Source organism: Molothrus ater, chromosome 10, assembly GCF_012460135.2.
Source record: "Molothrus ater isolate BHLD 08-10-18 breed brown headed cowbird chromosome 10, BPBGC_Mater_1.1, whole genome shotgun sequence".
Classification (NCBI taxonomy): Eukaryota; Metazoa; Chordata; class Aves; order Passeriformes; family Icteridae; genus Molothrus; species Molothrus ater.
In genome coordinates, this window is record NC_050487.2 from 25,690,471 (window position 1) to 25,710,119 (window position 19,649).

General features: G+C 39.9%; 1 protein-coding gene across 1 annotated transcript in view; it reads left to right on the forward strand.

The window, feature by feature from the left end:
• WWTR1 (WW domain containing transcription regulator 1) overlaps window positions 1-19,649 on the forward strand; it is a 44,131-nt gene that overhangs the window by 17,097 nt on the left and 7,385 nt on the right. Inside the window, exons 2-3 of the mRNA XM_036389066.2 lie at window positions 5,879-6,015; window positions 16,611-16,795. Of these exons, the coding sequence (XP_036244959.1) occupies window positions 5,879-6,015; window positions 16,611-16,795 (322 nt within the window). The remainder of the gene's footprint in view (window positions 1-5,878; window positions 6,016-16,610; window positions 16,796-19,649) is intronic.

Consider the following 19,649-nt stretch of genomic DNA (forward strand, 5'->3'; position numbering starts at 1 on the left):
TGGATTTTATATTTGTGTGCTTTTAGTGGTGTAAGGAATGATATATTCTCATTCTTTCCAACTGTTGAACAGCAGAAATGGAACCAGGAGCATGCATCTCTAAGCTCTTCCACCTAATAGCTATTTTAGTTTCACGTGTATATACTGGGTACGTGATTTTTGCAAAATATTATTAACATTTTGGCTTTGAATAAGGCAAAATATTGTCCATTCCTTATTAACAGTGAGTAATGTTGGCATATAATTAAATTGCTGAGGTAGATGTTTGGGCTGAGCCACTGGTTGTTTTGAGGTGTTTGTGGGGGCATCTTGAGTGCTTTGCAACAGCTGTGGACACACTGGGTGCACCGCACCAGGTTACTCTGAAGTGCCAGCAAGTGCTTTGGAAGTGCCTGAAAATACAAAATTCTTCTTTTTCAGAGGGAAGTTCTTCATACTAAAATCTTAGTACAGCATGTGACTTTTGATGTCTGATTTTGGTGTAAAATGAAAATAGTGCTGTAGAGTTTTGTTAATCTCTCCCATTTTTTCCTTCTCTGTCAAAAATCACAAGAGCAGAACTGACTGTGACATTGGCTGACACTGTCTCAGCCATTTCACAGCTGATGCTGTCCTGGCTGAAGGGTACTGTAGAGCAGTGGCCTGGCCCTGTCCTCTTCTTTTCAAGTATTTTTCTCCATTTTCTTCACATGGGGCTGCAGGCTCAGGCAGATCAGTGTGTTGATGTATCTGAAACAACCAGCAGGATTTTGAACATAAAAGCAATACATATTTTGTAGATTCAGGGCTAGATGTTTCAAAGTACCCCCTGAAAGCGCTGAATACTGTTATATATCTTGTACCCCTGATCTGTAGAATGGGGATAGCCTTGCAAAACCTAATGGACATGTCTGAAGTTTCACTGTGATGATTTTCTCATTATCTTTTAAGGGTAGTTTATTACACTTGTCACTAGAGCGGAGTTTGAAAATTTTGCAGTAGCTATGGGATGAAGCTGCATGTAGGTTTAAGAAAATACTTCATAGCGCAGCCTTTGAATAGTGAAATGTGCTTTGTGAGCAAGACAGGTACTCTCCAGAAAAAGCATGTGATTAGATAATTAACTGTGGTATTACAGTGCATGACTGCAAGGGAGTGAAGAGAAGCTAGCACTGAGTTAGCTGTGTTCATTGTGTGAAACTTTCCACGTTACTTTTTTTTCGGTAATGTGAATATAATCTGAAAAAAAGTCTGAGACAAGTGCCAGCCTAATGACATTGATGCATTGTCTGCACAGTCTGGCATGTAAACTGTTGATGCCAACCAAGAATTTTCTCCAAACGTTTTCTGTGTGGGTTCATGCCAGCGTGAAGCACATTGTCTTTAGCAGGATGTGATTCAGATCATAATTTAACTCAGTCCCATTTCCACTTAAGTTTGAATTTAAAAGAGCTGTAAACAAGTTACAAGCCATAAAAATTGGGCTGAAAATCCTACTGAAATTGTAGGATTTTCAAGCACTTGTAGGAGAAGTGACTGTCTCTTCCATGTTTGAAGGTAGCTGCTACATCACAGGGACGGCTGCAGTCTGCTTAAAGAGTTTAAGTAATCAAATGTACAGGTGCATGTGTAACATTAGGTCATGGTGCTGTACTTTCCGTGGAGTCTTTTCATGTTGCAATGAGAGCAGAGCTTTGCTCTTGAAATTTTCCAGTCTGTGGTGAGAGAAGGGGAAAAGCAGCATGGCAAAGGAAGGCATCTAAGGAGAGAACACTGTATTCTCATGCAGTTGTTGGACCACGTCCTGCCTTTCCCAGCAAGAAACATTCACAAATTGTCTTTCAATATCCAGGAAAACATATAGCATATGCGCAGGTGTTTTTATAAGAGGTAATCTAAAATGTTTCTCACCTACTGATTTCTAGTGAACAGTAAATTCCTCCTGCTTTTGGATTAGAAGGATGGCAGTAACAGAAGTGCATCCCCAGGTCTGCAGAGCTGGCAGGTGCTGGCACAAGGTGACCTTGGTGGGACAGGCAGGGGCAGTGCTGAGGGTGACCGGCTGTGTTCGCTCTGGCAACAGTTGTTGTGGCACCCCTAGCCAGTCCTCCCACCAGTTCCAACAGCTGCCATAAGCTGCTGTGAAGTACCACCTAATTATAGCATTTTCTTGATCCTCTTGATCCCCTTCAGAGATTCCTGGTCCTACCCTTGGTCAAACTCACCACCCAAAGGCAAGGCACCCGTGAAGGTATGACAGTGGCACCACTGCTGCTGCCATCCTTAGGGAGGAGGTGGTTCCGTGGTGAGCAGTGGGTTTGGAGGTCTCTAAGTGTCCCAAGAAGTGTAACTACTACTGGTAAGCATTTAGGCTAGTTTCATAGTGCAGTGTCACGTATACTCACTAATTCCATTAGTTTCTGGGAGAATTGGACGTGTACACATAGGGTAATTGTTTCTAAAGCTAAAAATCATTCCCATTCACATCTTGCATTTTCCTCACCTGTGACTGTAAGAAATAAAAGATCACATAAAAAAGAATACTAGAGGTAAGTTTTTTAAGAAGTAGATGGTACTAGACTTTTACAGATGCCCAATATTCTGTGAGTTTGTACACAGTTCCCCTTTTGCTGCTGCATCCTGCATGGTGGTGATTACTGGAATAGTGTGGGGATTGGCCCTGGTTGTAGTTTTACCAGAAATTGCACTGCAGTACCCTGAGCAAGCTCAGACAATAGACTCAAATGTTGTGTCCCTGAGGTAATTTTCTTAAATTTAAAAATCTTCCCATCTGTATAAAGGCATATCTTCCACATCACACAGTGTCAGAGCAGTGTGAATGGCCTCTGACTTCCAGTACACTTTCTTTCTGTGCTGTTTTTGTTTACAGGGAGCAGAGGGACAAAGAGAAGGTTGGGCAATGCCTTGGCTCTGCTCCAGGAGATGTAAACAGATTTCCCAATGTTTGGCTTTGGATGGCTGGAGGTGCTCCAAGGCAGTGTGAGTGTGGCTCCCTCGGAGGGGCTCTGAGTCAGAGCTGAGGGCTGTGCAGGTGGTGAGTCACCAGCTTCCCACTCAGCAGCAGCTTCACTTTGATGTGGCTCACTCGCAAAACCCACACTCAGTCCCTATGTTTAAGCCCTGAGAAAGTACCTCAAAAAAGCTCCACGCTGCTGGTCAAACTCCATGTTTGTGTTATTTCAGGTGATAGTGCACTTACAGAATAATCAGTTTGTCTTTCTCACCTCCCCTACAACCTTTTTAGATAAGTTGCTCTGAATTTCCTAATACCAGAAAAAACAAAACAAAACAAAAAACAAAACAAAACAAAAAACAACAAAAAAAAAAAAAAAAACCACGAAAAAAAGGTTTGAAAATAGAGCCCACTGAGATACATTGGTTGTTGGAGTGCATACAAGCAGAAAGAGAATTGGTGTCCCTAATGCTGCTGCTTGCTGATTTAAACTCACTGAGATGTCTTGGCAAGGCTGCAGTGGAAGTCAGGGATTAGAGCCTTGCAGTTACAAAATGCAGGACGAAGAAGCAGCAGCACAAATTCAGGGGAACTCTGCCATTTCAAAGCAGGAGACTGATGCCCAAACAGGAGGCATTTAACAAAAGGCTAAGGTGGAACAGAATCCTGAAGTCCGAGTAAAATACTCAGCTGTTTATATCTGAGCTTTGGTTTAATTTTTCTTTAATGAGGGTCTACTGTTGGGATACAATTTGCTACTTGCTGTATTGGTGCACTGCAGGACTTTATGGGTGGGAATGCCATGATCTGAGCAGGCTGGAGAACCAGCTATGGTAGCATGTTCTCTGTCCTATTTGTCAGATTCTTGTGTGTCTCATTTGAGTTTTTTTATCATTGAGTTTGTAAATATTTAACTTTCCCTGATTTTATTGGAACATGTAAAATTCTGGTTTGCATATGGAGACCCCCATCAGTCTCACTCATGATGCAGAAACAGAAAGTAAAATGGACATCTCTGCTTTTCTGTTCTGCTTGTTTATGAATGAAGACCTTGTTGAAAAATGGCCAGCTCTGATATTAGGATTTATAATAATAAGAGATGCAAAAATTGCTTATGAAAAACTTGAAAGTGAGAACTTTAGTATGGATTTTGGGGCTGCCTTGTCATGTGTTTGAATATTCCTCAAATAAGAATCTTATAGAAGTAAGTCGTAGATGTTCTTTAATTATCTACATAGTTCTATTTCAATATTATAGATGAGGCAAGATATTGCTGAAGTTTGAGGCTCCGTGACTTCATGCACTGTATGCAAGAATTCTTACACTTGAAATATAAGAGTAAAGAGAATAAAAGCTAAAATATAATAAAAATTTACAGTGATGGGAGAATAAATTTTAATTTATTAAATGTTTTAATCCTAGAGAGAAGCAATGGTGAGTGGTTTCATTGTGAATATTAACAAATACTCTAGAGGCTGTGAAGAAAGGAAGTGACTCAGCAGTTTGAAGCTGAGTAACAATCATGTAAAAGTGTGATCTTCCGTTTGAGAATTGTACATTAAATGCAAAATATTAGGAGAAGAAAATGGCTACAGACTGCATAAAGATGTCACGTTTTTCTGTTCTTTAAAAAATGGTCTAGGTTCTTTTCTTTTTTAACTTCCTGTAATTCACGCTATTTTGGTAATACCCAAGATGTGCATCACAATATAGACTGAAACTTGGTTGTGAAATTGGTCTGGTGATGAGCTGGGTGTGGAGTGGTGACAGCAGCGGTGTTCGTGCCACTGGGGTCTGCAAAAGCAATGATAAGTTTAAGATGGAGCTCAGTAAAAATTTTAGGCTGTTCTTTTATGAAAGTTGAATCAAAATGGTTTTCCAAACACAGAATGTTTAAATTTTTATGCCTCTTGACATGTTCTTCTTAAAGACTTACCTCTTTGTGACTAAAAAGCTAATAGAGGAGAGCCCACTCCAGTACAGACAGTTACCTGGTTAGCTGGTTGGGCCTGAAGCCAGGCAATCCCTTGATAGATAGTAGACTATTGATTGCTTCAACGTACTTCCTTTTTCTTTTCTTGTTTCAAATAGAATTACATGCTAATCCTTAAAATGCTTCTCCTGTTAAATTTCTTACAAAACAGATGCATTTCAGTGTAAACTTTCAGTTGCAACAAAACCATAGTTCTTTTACCGCTGAATTCTGTGGCCAAAAATATTTTACAGGGATCATTGTTATTGTTACTTCACTGTAAAATTTATGTGGATTTGTGCATGATTCCACTGTTTTCGGGAGAATGCATGTATATGAGAGTTTGCATACTGAAATGGTAGGTATGTTGTTAACTACATTGCAATAAAAACTCTCAGTGTCTTTACAGAGAAATTGGTGATTACACATGAGTCATAAAGCTGTAATCTGCCTGGTTTGGTAGTGGGAATATTTGCTGGTATTCTTGGAGACATAGTTTTCATAATGTGGAAAGCAAGAAAGCAGTTGGATTTGGCAAGACAAATACTTGTCTCTTCAATACTCAGGAAAATGACCATTGCTGAGTGAAGAATGGCCATACATTGTGTATTTAGAAAAAGACTGGTAGGACAAGAGTAAACAACTTTCAGACAATTAAATAATCTGAAGATGAGTGTGCATTACAGATTTTCAGTATGACAATAGAATTTTTCAATTGTTCAAGTAAAAGTAATTATTCAGCAGTAGAGCAAAAAGAAATTAGAACAGCAGGGGCAGAAGATCAGAAGAAAAAGTGAGCAACCAGATGATAGATAATTTCAAGTGGGTGAGGGTGAGATGACAAGGGCAGATGTGGAATAAGAAAACCAAACAGGATTTTCATGACATTATGCTTAACTGTCTAAATAATATACCAGGTATTTTATGTTAAGCTTGTATCTTTTCTTTCTCAGTCATATAGAAAAAATTACAACATGGCAAGATCCTCGAAAACCTATGAACCAGCCACTGAATCACATTAGCCACCATCCTGCAGCCACGTCCACACCGGCACCACAGAGGACCATGGCGATGTCTCAGCCAAATCTCAGTGAGTACTGGATGGCATCTCTCTGGTGAAAACAAAAAAGAGATAGGAGAGACACCTTCTGATTTGTTTGTCAAAGTAATTTTTGGTTCAAGAAGGTAGCTCTGATTCTGCTGTCAGACCTAACAGTATGTTCTGCCCTTCATTTAATTAATTTTCCCCTCTGTAGACTTGGCAGCAAGTGAATTTGTACTGTTTGAGGTGAAGTTCTAACATCTTGTGATCTATTTTAGAGCCTCCATGGCTTTTTGGCATAGTGTTAGACATAGAGAAATAAATTCTGTCTGTGCTTTTCTGTTCTGAGGTGGTATAAAACCCCCATAAGCCCTCCATATCATGTCCAGGCTGTTGGAGAACTTGTGCACAGTTAGTCCTACGTTTCTTCAGGTCAGAAGGTGTAGCTGGTTTGCTTGTTAGTTTGTTTATGGTGGTGGGGTTTTTGCATAGTGGGGTTCTGCACTGTAAGCAACTTGCAATCTACTAAAAAGTCTTTGCAGTATGAATTACCCACAAAATTCTTATAACTGGTGTGGTTCCCTTGCTGTTTCTGTTTAGCACTTCAAGTGTAAATTTAATCGTCAACTTGCATAAATCTGATATTGCCAGATTTAAACCTTAGTGAAAATAAAGCCATTAAAACTCAAAAATTTTAAAGAAAATTTGTAAATGGAAGAGAACATTTTCACGTATAATTGAGAATTACGAATAATCCCTAATATTTCACTTCTGGAGCTTTAACTTTTCTACTACTCAAGAAGATGAGTTTACAGGCTCAAGACGTCAAAAAGGGAGACTTTAAAACACATAGCAGTTTCTTGTTCTGGTTAATTTTTGGTAAGTTGATCTCATGATTTCTTGATTGTCCACTTGCAGTGTGGTTCATGAGTGCTGTCTCTTCACATGACAAGAAAACGCTGAACATTTGTCTGCTAATGATCACCAATAGAAGTAGTGCAATATTTACTTTGGTCTTAAATTTATAAGAAACACCTAGGACCTCTGAGGTAATTAGCTTCAGTTCTTTTCTCTAACTTTGTCTCATCAACTGCTTTGCTTGCATATATGCAGTAAGAGTGTTGGTTGCATTACAAGATTTAGTGGGCAGTAGCAAACCATAATGTGAGAGTGGATATCTGCAGAAGAAATTGGAAAAAAATCTGAAAGGTTAGGGTATCTGCAGAGTGTTGTAGCACATGGTGAAACTAACAATTGCTCTGCTGTGGCTTCAAACCACAGCTGCGTGTGGGTCAGTCTGTTTATAGCAGTGCTGGAATGGCTGTAAGGTAAGAATAGGACAGCAGGGTATTTGTTCATACCAACTCCTCCACTTATGTTAACATCTGTTGCATTGTCCCTAGTTAAAAAACAGTACCATAAATCAGGACACTGTACAGAACATTTTTCCCCTCAGTTTATTAGTGGAAGTGAATGAAAGCCAAATCCTGGACTAAAACACATGTATACTGAATTTTAGAGGAGGGTCTTTCTTGAGATTCAAAGGATTAGAAATAAAAGTCTATACCTAATGAAAAGTCTGTTCCTGAAGGTATTTCATATGCCCGATAAGGGTATTTCCACAGACTTCAAAATCTGTTCCATTAAATACAGTCTGTATTTCATTCAGTACCCTTCATATATACGTATATATATATGTAAAATATGAGGTTCTATTTTTTGTGTAGGCTTATATGCAGTTCTTGGCATAGTGGTTCAGATGTATGATTGAATTTCCCACTAGAAATAGTATGCAAAAATCTGCTCAGTATCCATATTTATTTAATCCAGAAAACGTTCCATCAATATGTTTTGATGAGCTTTTTCTCATTTTGATGGTTTTCAAAGGCACACTAAATGTGACACTATTTTATTGAAAAATATATCTTGCAAGATTTAATCTAGAAACTGTGTATATGCATGTAAATACACACAGAGGAATTACACAGAAAGATTGCAGTAATCTGCAGAGAACCCTGCAGCCCCTGAATACTTCACATGGCAGTTTAAAATCGACGTGACTCTCGTTTCCAGTGCTGAAGCAGAATGCCTCTGCTTTTAAACTGCCGTGGCCAAAAGGCAGCTGGCAGCAGTGCAGCTGCTCAGCCCCACACTCTGCTCCCCTTGCAGGGGCAGCCAGGAGGGATCCTGCCCCCAGCTCACAGATATGAGGGGAGCACACTCTTCTGGCCCTAATTTTGTGACCTTGCAGCAAATGAAGTCTGTGCCTTCTGTGCCTCTGTCTTTTGCCTTAGCTTTTTTTTTTTTTTTTTTTTTTTTTTCTGTAGGAACTAAAAGAAGTTTTTCTTTTGAAGATGTGCCACTTAAAAGAAAAAGATTTAAGTATTTCAGGTCTGCACACTGGTCTGCACTTCCAATTGCTAACACATGTGTTTTCCTTGTACTTCTTATGAAGAGGAGGAAAATATGTTTTGTTTTGTACAGCTTGTTGCTTTGGTTTATAAACTTCTTTCAGCAATATTTGCTGGGAATTGTACAAAGGCACTTACAAACATTTTATCAAAGCACAGAGTGGGACTAAGTGATACCAAATCATAGTATGCCTGTGTTGGGGGCATACAAAAGCATATAGTGAAAGTTGGTTGAAGTTAGTAGTCATACCACAAAAAATCTGCTGTATTTTTCTAGCTTTTATCTTACTATGGTTTTATGTTGCCTGTTTATGAGCTGTAAGTGAACACTTCATTGGCTTTAGTTTTCACACTAACATTTAAAGCACTGCCTTTTAAATGTTATAGAACAAAGGCATTGGGTGTTTTTTCCTTTGATGCATCTTGTTGAATTTACAGGAAAATAATGTATGCTATGCAGGTTTCTGTGCTCATTTAAACACCATGACTAAATACAGTGACATTTCAGGAATGAAAAGGAATATTTGTCACATAGATTGAAAACATGATCTTGCAGGTTAGCATATATTTAGACTTGTTCATTTTACCATTGTTGTTGTTCTAAGATGATTTGTATATGTATATTTGTAGATGTAAGGAAAGCACAGCATTAATAGGAATGTTTTCAGTGTATGTTTTGTTGTTGGAAACAAAGGGCAAGTGATCAGTGTCAGACTAAAGACAAGCAGAAAAAGTGTATTTCTTGCATCTTCAGAAACTTCATTTACCATGATGCTGATTCTGCAGAGATCCTAATTTTCTTTCCCTTCTAAAACAGAGTCTTTTCCAGCTGATTAATCAGGTATTACCTATCTCTTGCCAATCAATTAATGCAGTAGAATCAAGGGCCGTTTGTGGAAGGAGGGATTACTTTAAATCTTTGTTTTAGCTGTCAGGCTGAGGTCCCTGAACAAGGAGAGTGATCTCCCCTGTGCCTGAGAGGAAGGCGAGAGCAGCTGCAGTGCACCAAGCCGTGGGTCACACTGCTGCCTCAGTCTGAGCTGCACACCCCTTCTGCCTTCACGGCATTCCCTGCTGTCAAAAGATGGTGGAGGATGATTTTGGACCACATGTAGCAAGATTTAGAGGAAAAAATAGGTCCTTACAGGAGTTTCTTTTGCAAGATTTTTTAAATTAAATGCTACTTGTTTTGTAGTCTTTCTGTATTCTACATTAAGCAACACTCAAAACCATTGTTATTTCCTTCCTTCTCCCTTCAAAGTGTTTTAAACAGATTTCTTTTGTGATTGTACTCTTCATTCAGTGGGTAAACACAATCTGGTCCTCATTTAAATATTTTCCAAATTTAACAATTTGCAATTTATTTTTCCATAAAATAATGAACCCCTCTAATAGTATTTACATTTTTGGCATGAGTTAGCTTGAATTTATATGTGAGTTCCTTAAAAAGCTCATACAAAAAGAACATCCTATCTGCAAAAAACCTCAGAAGACTTCTTGCCTACCCTGTGGCACAGCTGGATGTGGGATTTGGGCCTTGGAGCAAATAGCAGTTGCAGGCTGCAAGGCACAGTTATTCTACGTCCCGTGTGAGTGACAGAAATGTGTGTTAAGCGGTGCCCAGAGTTTGCTGGTTTGAGAGATTTGGGCACTGCCACTTTGTGAAAGGCTTCTGAGTTTGTTTGGGTGTGGATAGGGGGATTTCAATTTATCTAACCGTGATTAAAATTGGTGTTTGGTCTAACTCAAGCTGCCAAAGCCCAGCCAGGTGGGGTGTCCCTGATGCTCCCTACTGCCCAGCCGCCGCTGTCCCCTTCGCCTTTCCTCACAGTGGACACTCCTGCAGCAGCAGTTACAGAAAGGTGTGCCTGGTTTTACTCCTTCTGGTACAAAAGAGAACTTGTGTGATTCATCAGACTGTGCACAGAGATGGGATTGATGGGCAGAAAGGGTTTTAAATGCTGTAGTTACTTATGACCTGGCTGTCAGGGAGGGAGTGACAAGGTCTGGAGCTCAGGAGCAAGCTGTATTCATGTGGATCTTCTGCTTAGAGCTGAGCCATCTTCTGTTACCCTCTCTGTTTTCTCCCTTGCAATGTATTGTTTTCCAGGTGAGTTTGTACAAGATGGTCTTTCAAGGTCCCTGCTGACTGAGGCTGTTCTGTAATGATGATTGATATATAGTATCTGTTGGCCCAGATATGGCTGCCTTCAGAAAATGTACCTGGATCACTTTTAATTCTGTACACTGACATAGTAACTTATAAATATATATCCTCTTAGGTTCTGCCAGAATGAATTCATTAATATGCACATTTACAGGAGGAAAAAAATCATAGTGTTACAATTCCTGAGATTTTCTGTGTTCCTGTACTCTGTATCTGGAGCAGAGTGTATTACTTTATCTCTGTGCCACTGGTTTATCAGCTGTCTGCTAGTCACATCCTCAAGGAGGTTTGATAAGAACCTCATTAGTGGACTCATTCAAGTGTACTGAATGGAGGGACAGTTGCTGGGAGATCAGTATTAATGTTGTGAGCTCACAAAGGTGGAGATGCCTGTTCTGAGGTAAGGACTTCTTTCCTGGATGAGTTTCCACACACGGCTGAGGCCTTGCACAAGTTATGGTTGTGTCCATCACAGAATAGCTTAGCTGGGAAAGGGCCTTGCAAGGGCTCCAACCCAGCCTCTACTGAAAGCAGGGTCAATGGTGGGACCAGAGCAGAAGCTTGGGACTTTGTGCACACAGGTGTAGAAATCCTTTGTGACAGAGGAGAAGGTCCTGTTGCAGTTCTCACATGTTCTTCAGGAAGGAGACTGGCACCATGAGGAAAATTCTATCATCAGCACGGAGTAGAGCAGTTTCAGAACATGTCCCACATCCACACCCACCCACCTAAGAATGGAGAAGAATTTCTGGCAGAGGGAGAAGGGTGCCACATGTACTTTAGTTTGTTCTTGACATCTCCACTTTCACCTGATCAGATTATGTGTAAATACTGACTATAAGAAAAATGACATGACTCATCTCTGGTAGAGCTGGTAATATTTATCTTCATTTTATAAATCAACCAATTCAGGCAGAAGACAGTGGAAAACCTGATGTTAATTTGTTTAGGGTCACTGTATGCATTGATCCTGAGAATTCAACCATGTGTACTTCTTGTATCAAACTCCAGGTGAAGAACTATTTAATTTTTGGTTTTCCTTTCTGAGGAAGAGAACCTTACCCTCAGAATGTACTCTGTCAAGACCCACAAGCAGGTGTGACCCAAGTGATACAAACAGGATGGCTTTCACTATTAATTCACTGGTTCTCTAAAATGTAGGACATTGGGTATTACAGATTAGAATTTTTTATTGTGAAGAGCTTCTGATGCTTGTTGTTTAATAGAAAATCACCCATGAATCTAAGAAGTTTAGCTTTCAGCTGTATTGGTAATGATATTTCAAATGGGTCTGGACAAGTGGGATTTATAGCACTTTACCTCTGCTTTCAATTTTTTTAACCAGCCAGGAAATCCAATCAATAAAACAATGCCAAAATCCTGTCTAGGAACAATAAACACATGAACCAAAGTTTCCATATCCTGCCATGATAAAAGAGGTGTAGCTACTATTGTTTAAGGATGATAAAAGGCAGTTTTGGTAACTATGTCAAAGAAGTCTCTGGAGATAAGAACACAGAAACTCCCAAAGTGTTCAAAACCAAATTATATGTATTTTAGTGTTCCCTAATGTCCATGAAGAGTGTTCACTAATGTCCAGGATTTTTCAAGTCTTGGTTTGCCTTGGCTAGACATGTGTGACACTGAGAGGAATATGTTTTTCCCTCTCTATAGTCCATACCCTCATACCACCTGCGTGGTGGAAAGGCTTCCTGTTCCAGATCATTTTTAATTACTGGATATCCTGAAAGAAGCAAACAATTCATTTGTGGTCAGTGTGAATAATCTTGGCACCTGCTTCTGATGATTACTTTCTGAGACCTGAAAGTATTATAGAGGACTTGCACACTCATCTGTGGGAATGAGTGTTTTGTGATGCAGCTCTCAAAAGAATGAGGGGATTTTGGTAGTTTGCAATTAAAATCTCTAACAAGTGATTTCTCAGACAGATCTCAAATGGAGTAGTTTATTTATGTTTAGGGACGGTGGCTAATAGGTCCAGAGTCTAATAGGAAGTAACTTAAGTATACAGTAAATTAAATCAAAGGACATACACCTTTAAACCAGCAACTGACCATCTAGTAAATCTGAAATGCTAAAGGTTGATGTGTTCAAGAGAGATGTTGGCATTTTTTCAAATTCTAGTAATTTTTAATTTTGACACAAAGAAGTTCCTGTTGGTGTAAGCATTTCCCCTCAAGGTTAGTAATCCAAACATGTACCAGTGCAAGAGTGGAGGGTCATTTCCATAGTTTCAAAGGAAATGAAATGTAAAAGCTGAAGACTGCACGAAGCGAAAGTAAAAATAATTTCTTAAATATTTTAAATCTAACAGTCATCAGTAATTAATCATTAGCATTAAAGCTGTCTGTCCACTCAAGCAGCTCCCATCATCACTTTTTGTTACTGATTTATTGTTAAAAGTGCTTGCAGAGTAAATCTCCAATCTTTTAAATAACTTCCTGCTAAATCATAGCTTTGATGTTGCACCTGCAGGCTGTTTGTATTGATTTTTTTAATCTTAAATCATTGAAGATGGGAAAGATTAGTTAAATGTGGATGTCACAGGCCTTAACAGTTGAAACTGATGAGAAATTTCTATATAGCTATTTTCAGCTCAGAAGTCTGAATAAAGGAGTCTCTGTGCACTGGGATGGTGCAACTTTTTGCTTTAATACTTTACAGATTTTTGGAACAAAATGCACCAGAACTGAAAAGCAGCATTTTTTGCTGACCTTGTTAGAAGGCTAATGCTTCTTTCTGGGAAATAAATGAAACAAGCAGTTCTTTGTTGGCTGAAGTGGAGTGAGAAAAGGAGGGGAGCCCAGTCTTTTTTTCTTTACAGTGTCATGACTAAGTCAGAACTGTAGTATGGCTGGTTTTTCAGTTTTTGGGGTTTTTTTTAACCTTTGTAGACATTTGTTTTTCATCAGACTGTGTTGCATGAGACCTGGCTTTGGCTAGTTCATCTGAATTTGTGTCTGGGCTGCCTATAAACAGAGCAGAAAGACCCCCAGTTGCTCTTCTGACACTTAAATAATAAAAATGTCCAGACACTTCTGACACTTTAATCATAAAAGTAGGTGCAATCAGTTCAATGCATATGTCAAAAATGATTAACACTTGCATGTTTTGGCTTCTGCAACTTGCATGTCTCTTGCCCACAAAATAATCCTTGCCTAGTATATATCCAGTAAGGTCATCCACAGAAAGGTCTCCTACAATGTCAGAAAACCTAATTCACTAGGATATCACTATTAATTTAAAGGCAAACAAAAGCAATAAAATAATTATTTTATTTTTCTTCTAGCTGGAAAAAGAAAACCACATAGGTCTAACTTGATGTAAACAAAATAATTGCAATTTCATGAACTGCAATGGAACTGTGGTTGCATAGTTCAGGTTTGGAACTTAGCTCCATGTTTTTACTTGCTTTCATTGGGGCTGGATAATTGCATAATGGCTGTTTATTGAAAGACTTACTTCATTTTGCAAAATAATTAGGTTTTCCCCAAGAGAACTGAATTTAAGACCACCCTGAGTCTGTCTGCTGTAATGATGATACTTTTCTCCTCTCATTTTGGACCCATTCTCCTTTACCACAGAGTGGTAAATTTGAGCTTTTGAATATTTTTTCTTTGCAGAACTTTAGAAATGTTACATTGGAGTCCCAGACCCTGCCTAGTGAATTGAAGCTTACTGAAGACCAGTTGTTTTTTCCTTTAGTAACTTTTTAACCTCTCAAAACCAGCCCGATGGTCCAAAGGCTCTGCAGAGCTCTGGCTGAGAGGAGCTGTCAGGGGTCCCTGGTGTGTCTGATGGTGTCAGAGTGGGGTCTGTGTTGGGCAGTCTAGCTGGAATGTGAACTGCAGGTTTTTCTTTTTTAATCCAAACTTTGTTATGATCCTCATACCATTCAAATACAAATTCAGAGCTGAAATATAAATTAAAGCAGGAATTACTAAAACCTCATAAATAGCACAACAGATGTGCCATATGATTATATCACAAGGAACAGAGATTTGTAGAATGTCTTTGTTTGTTAAGTTGCTCACTAGGGCTGACACAAGACTTTCCTTTCACTGGGCTTGTTCAGACCATTAGTGACAAGAAGTTACCAGCTGTATACCAACCCACTTTTGCTGTTTGGGTTCAGTTCTGGTTCAGTTGAGCAGTCCTAGGAAAAGCACTTAGGTAAAATATTTTTCACAAACTAAGCTCAAGTATGTACCACAAGCGTAATTTGTCTATTGTTGGGATTCTTTTTATTCTACCAGTGTATTTAAAGATGCACTATTAGTTTGAAGTCTAGACAGTATCAGACCTATCAAGCATGCTTAAAAGTGTTCCAGATAAAATATTTTTCCATTTTCCATATGCATATCATTGTAACTCTACTGTTAAGAAAAGCAACTTAGTTTATTCAATTTTTTTTCTTGTTGTTTGAAAAACTGACACCGTGAAAATTGGTAAAGCAGTAAGAAGTCTTAGTCCTGTAATAACTGTATCATCACACTTTGCCACAGTTCTTTTGAAGAGGCTGCTGTTCTGCCTGGGTACTGGGGCTTGCCCAGGTAAGTAGGGTTGCAAGACAAAATCTACCTGACATTACCTATAGTCTTGCATATGAAATTGCATTAAGATCTAGCCCAGATCTGATAGAATTGGAATCAATGAATCATTTGGGTTGGAAAAGCCCTCAGAGATAATTGAGTCTGACCATTAACCCAGCACCACCAAGTCCTCAAGTGCTGCAACCACACAGCTTTTAAATTCCTCAAGGGATGGATCACTGTCCTGATCAGCCTGTGCTAGAGCTGGACAAACCATTTGGCAAAGAAATTTTTCCTAATCTCCAATCTCAACCTCCCGTGGGATGACACACTGGAGTGTGCAGTGCTCTCCAGAACACCTGCTTCTGTAAGCAAGTTGCAAAGATGGTTTGGATCTGCCTGCATGCTTTCCACAAGGTCCAGAAAGATTTATTAGTGTGGGCTTTGCACCACCTACAGGTAGTAAAGCTGCCCTTAGATCCAGACTGGTCCTGGAGATAGCCCAGGACTAATTCTCACCCGGTCCATGCAGCTAGGCCTGATCTGCATCAGTAATAAATCTAACCTGGGTCCTGAGCAAACCATAGAGTTAAAATGTTGAAAATTCACTGTGTTTCACTCCTGGCTTGTCTGGAGGATTTCAATCCTGGATTATGGTGCTATTCTTAGCACCATAAACAGGAAGAAATTTGTCTTGCTAAGCTAGGAGGGATACCTGCTGTCTGAGGTGACAGGGCATTCTATTAGCTTTGTGACATGTTGGCTTCAGAGTGACACACAGAGAGCTACACAGACTTAGTTTCTTTCATAGCAGTTCTATGAATGAAGATGTCCATCTCACAGAGAATTCTGCTCTGATTTATAGTTTCTGAATTTGATCAGAAAAGATGATGCTGATTTAAGAAATATTAACAATCTAAGCAGTATTAACTTGTTCAGCAACAGCCTTCTGTCAGCAAGTGAAGGGGTTTACCTGGGTATAACTCAGGTTTGCTTACTAAAGGTCCTGTTTCTAACCCTGCCATCTATGATGTTCTTCCCCTGTCAACCTTTAGAATATCCTACCAAAGGTGGGGGACTGATGGGTCATATTCTAGCAGAAAAGGTTTCAGTTGTTAATTGGAAATTACTTCCAGTAATAATTGATTTAAATCTGTCAATAAAGAAAATGTTAAGTTGAAATATTTTTACTAGCTTACTGCCTATTATAGGCGCACATTTTTAGGAATTTTCAATTTTAAAAAATGTTATTTACTAGTTCATTAGGTAAATATTTGAACAGACCAGGATAAATATTATTATATTGTAAGTATTCCTGTTTGATACACTCAGAACATATAAAATCATTTATTAAGCAATTGCTAGTGCGGATCTTGCCAGATGGAGTCGTTCTCTCACTCATTCGAAGTGCAGCAATTCTAACAATGCATTCCTGTGAGAGAGCAGCATGTGTCCTGGCCCTCTGTTATGGTGAGTGCTTGCAGCCGTGCCACGGGCTCTTGTCGTTCGCAGTGCTGAGCGCTCCGCCGCAGCTGCCCCCCGGAGCAGCCCTGCCGCCCCCGAGCCGCCCCCCGGCCCTGCTCACCCTGCCCGGCGCGCTGGCCACGCAGCAGCAGCAGCAGCAGAAACTGAGGCTCCAGAGAATCCAGATGGAGAGGGAGCGGATTCGGATGCGCCAGGAGGAGTTACTGCGACAGGTAACGCCAAAGATACTCTTACTTTGCTCAAGAGCTTTTAGTTCAATGCATCATTTTTAACAAGTACACTTAGTAGCTCTGTTACTTTATGTCAAGACTAACTATGGTTTTACAGAACGGTAACCAAAAAGCTAATATAAACAGATAATTTCATTTTTTTTCTCAAAACTAGCACTGAACAGAACACAGGATGGCCATCAGTCAGAAGTCACTGACCTGCCGTCTTTCTTAATAGTCATGTAAGGGCCAAATTCTGTTCTGTGTCTGTCCGTAAGCAACTAGGGCACGCTGATTCATGTGCAGTTTAACTTGGTTTGCATAGGAGACCATGTTCATACTTCACTGAAGATAAAGGAAGAACATATGGAATTGTTCTTGACTCCAGTCTGTACTCTCTTAATTTGCACCCTTTGCCTTTTAGTTAAAATAAAATCACATTCACATCTTACATGAACACCTCTGATCTAAAGACTTTTCAGAGTTGGTTATTTGTGGATGTTTTGCTTATTGTTCTATTTCTTAAGTTTCAGCTCTATATAATGACTCATTCTGTACAAAATAGATATGTAATTTCCTTTATACTGCCTTAAGAAAACAAAGTTTTAAGAATTGTGTTTCACCTGTTACAGTCAAATCCACTAGTGGTGTTGTGTTTGTATGGCATAATAATCAGATTCCTTAGTGGAAAAAAATAGATAATCTGTTTCTCTCAGAAACAGCATGAAAGAAGTACACTTTATCAAGAAACACATCATTTTTTGTGGCCTTGCAAATGCTGCAGTTACCAGTTCTAAGTACCTTTAAAAACAGCAACTTTCACAAGATAAGGCGGCAGTCTCTGACATGGGCAGTGGTCTCAAGTCTTTCGTGTGGCTTCTCCTTTCCCATGAAGAGCTCATAACAGAGATGGATGTGAGAAGAGAGTGAGGGTATTTGGTACGAGCTTAGTCATGATTGTCATCATGCTAACAACATGTTTAGTTATTTTTACTCTCTTTGGCTCTATTCTTTTTTCAAGACGAGCAAATTAGGCTTCAAAACAGTTGTGCCATTAACACAAGGGAGGGTTTTGCTGCTTTGCGACTGTGAAACCAATACATTCACAGCGCTCTGCAGTTGTGCCATACTCAGTCAAGACTTCCACTTACTGAGCCCTGTACCACCCTGCCCTTGTAGCCTTTCTTGAAGCTCCACATTGCATGAAGCAGCACAGCGTCACTTTGCATTACTGAAGTTTTACAACTGGTGTAACTCTTAGAGAGGAAAGCAAGATCCAAAATCTCTTCTTCCTAACAGAATGTTGTGAACTTCCTTCCAGTAACCTCAGAATCCTGAATCCTGGCAAGTGAGGGTGCAATTATCCTCTTGGGTCATCAGTGTCCAAGTACAGTTACTCCTGTTCTGACCCTCCCTTGCTGTTTTTGCTTTTCTAGTGTAACCTATCTAAGGGGAAAATGCTGAGTAAGGGTGTGTGCTGCTTCGAGCAGCTGTGAAGAGGTGCAGAGCATTTGAGCGAGAGGGAAAGGATTCTTTGGAGGGTCACAAACCTTTCAGCCCAGTAGCAGCTGCTGGCTCCCCACAGCCATTCCTGGCAGCAGCTGCTGGGGTGGAGCAGCATGCCCAGCCTGGAAGAGGTCATAGCTCTGGAAGCTCTTGGCTTAGGGAATTTCTTTCCTTCTTTGTCCTCCTCTTCATGTAGTTGCTAAAACCCTAGAACTCTAGATTGAGTACATGCCAGAAGGGCAGCATTTCAGAAAACCAGTATGATAGCATCTACTTAAAGGTTTCCTTACTCAGTTTTATCATTCTATAAGGAGTTAATGTTCTTTTACACTAATTTGGTTTTGCCAGCTTTCCAAAGGAAAAGAGAGAATCTGCTTGCTACTAAAGAGCTTCTTGGAAATGGAAGTTGGTAGAGGTAATGTCAGTCAGAAATCTCTGAAAGGTCTTGCAGAGAAGGTGCTCCAGCATTTCTCTGTGTGCACCAGGGCCATTATGCACTGTATTTGTGCATACATTTGAAGGGTACAAATAGTCCCAAAAAGGCAGCACTTCTCAGAGGCTTCTTTCTGGTCCAGGGCTCCTATTGCAGAAAATGTCCAGAAGGTTACAGGGACTTAGAAGAGGCTGAAGAAGCGGTGGAGCAACATGTAGAGGAACATTTATCACTGTTTTGTCCTCGCAGAATAGACCTTTACTGGCCTGCTACAACCTGAAGAGAAAAATGCCCCTGTGCTCCTGTGCTGTGCTCCTCCCACTGCACAGACTGGCCGAGGGTGTGATTTACTGGTGGCACAGGCAATTTCTACATCTCTTGCTTTCCACCGTAAGTATGAGGACTGGCAGAAGAGGAACTGCATCTACCAGCAATGTAAACACGCTGTAAAAATGCTCTCACTCATCTCCCCCAGCTGGAAATGAGAGTTTGGCAGCTAAGGGTGGAACTCAGGTCAGTTCTGCCGAGAAGAGTTCCAGGAAATTTGACAAGAAATTTCTGTGCTTGTCAGGCATACAGATAAAAAAGGGTTTACATCAGAACTGTGTTCTGAGGCAGTGAATCATTCAACTCACTATAATGCTGTGAAGCTTTAAAAGGGTTTTGAAGATAACCACTTGTGAAGTTTTTGACATGACTTTTTGATATCAGAATACTGTGGGGTTTTTTAGTTTATTTTATTTTGTTACTTATTTTGAAAGTCTTCTTTGGGTTTATGTGCGTCATAGTGCCAAGCAGATCACTAAAGGCACTTGGTCCCTTCTTAGCTGAATGCCAGAGGTGGTCTCTGCTGGCCAAAGTGGAGGCACGCTCCTACACTCAAAAGACTGGGAGCTCACTGGTGTGGCTGAGACTGAT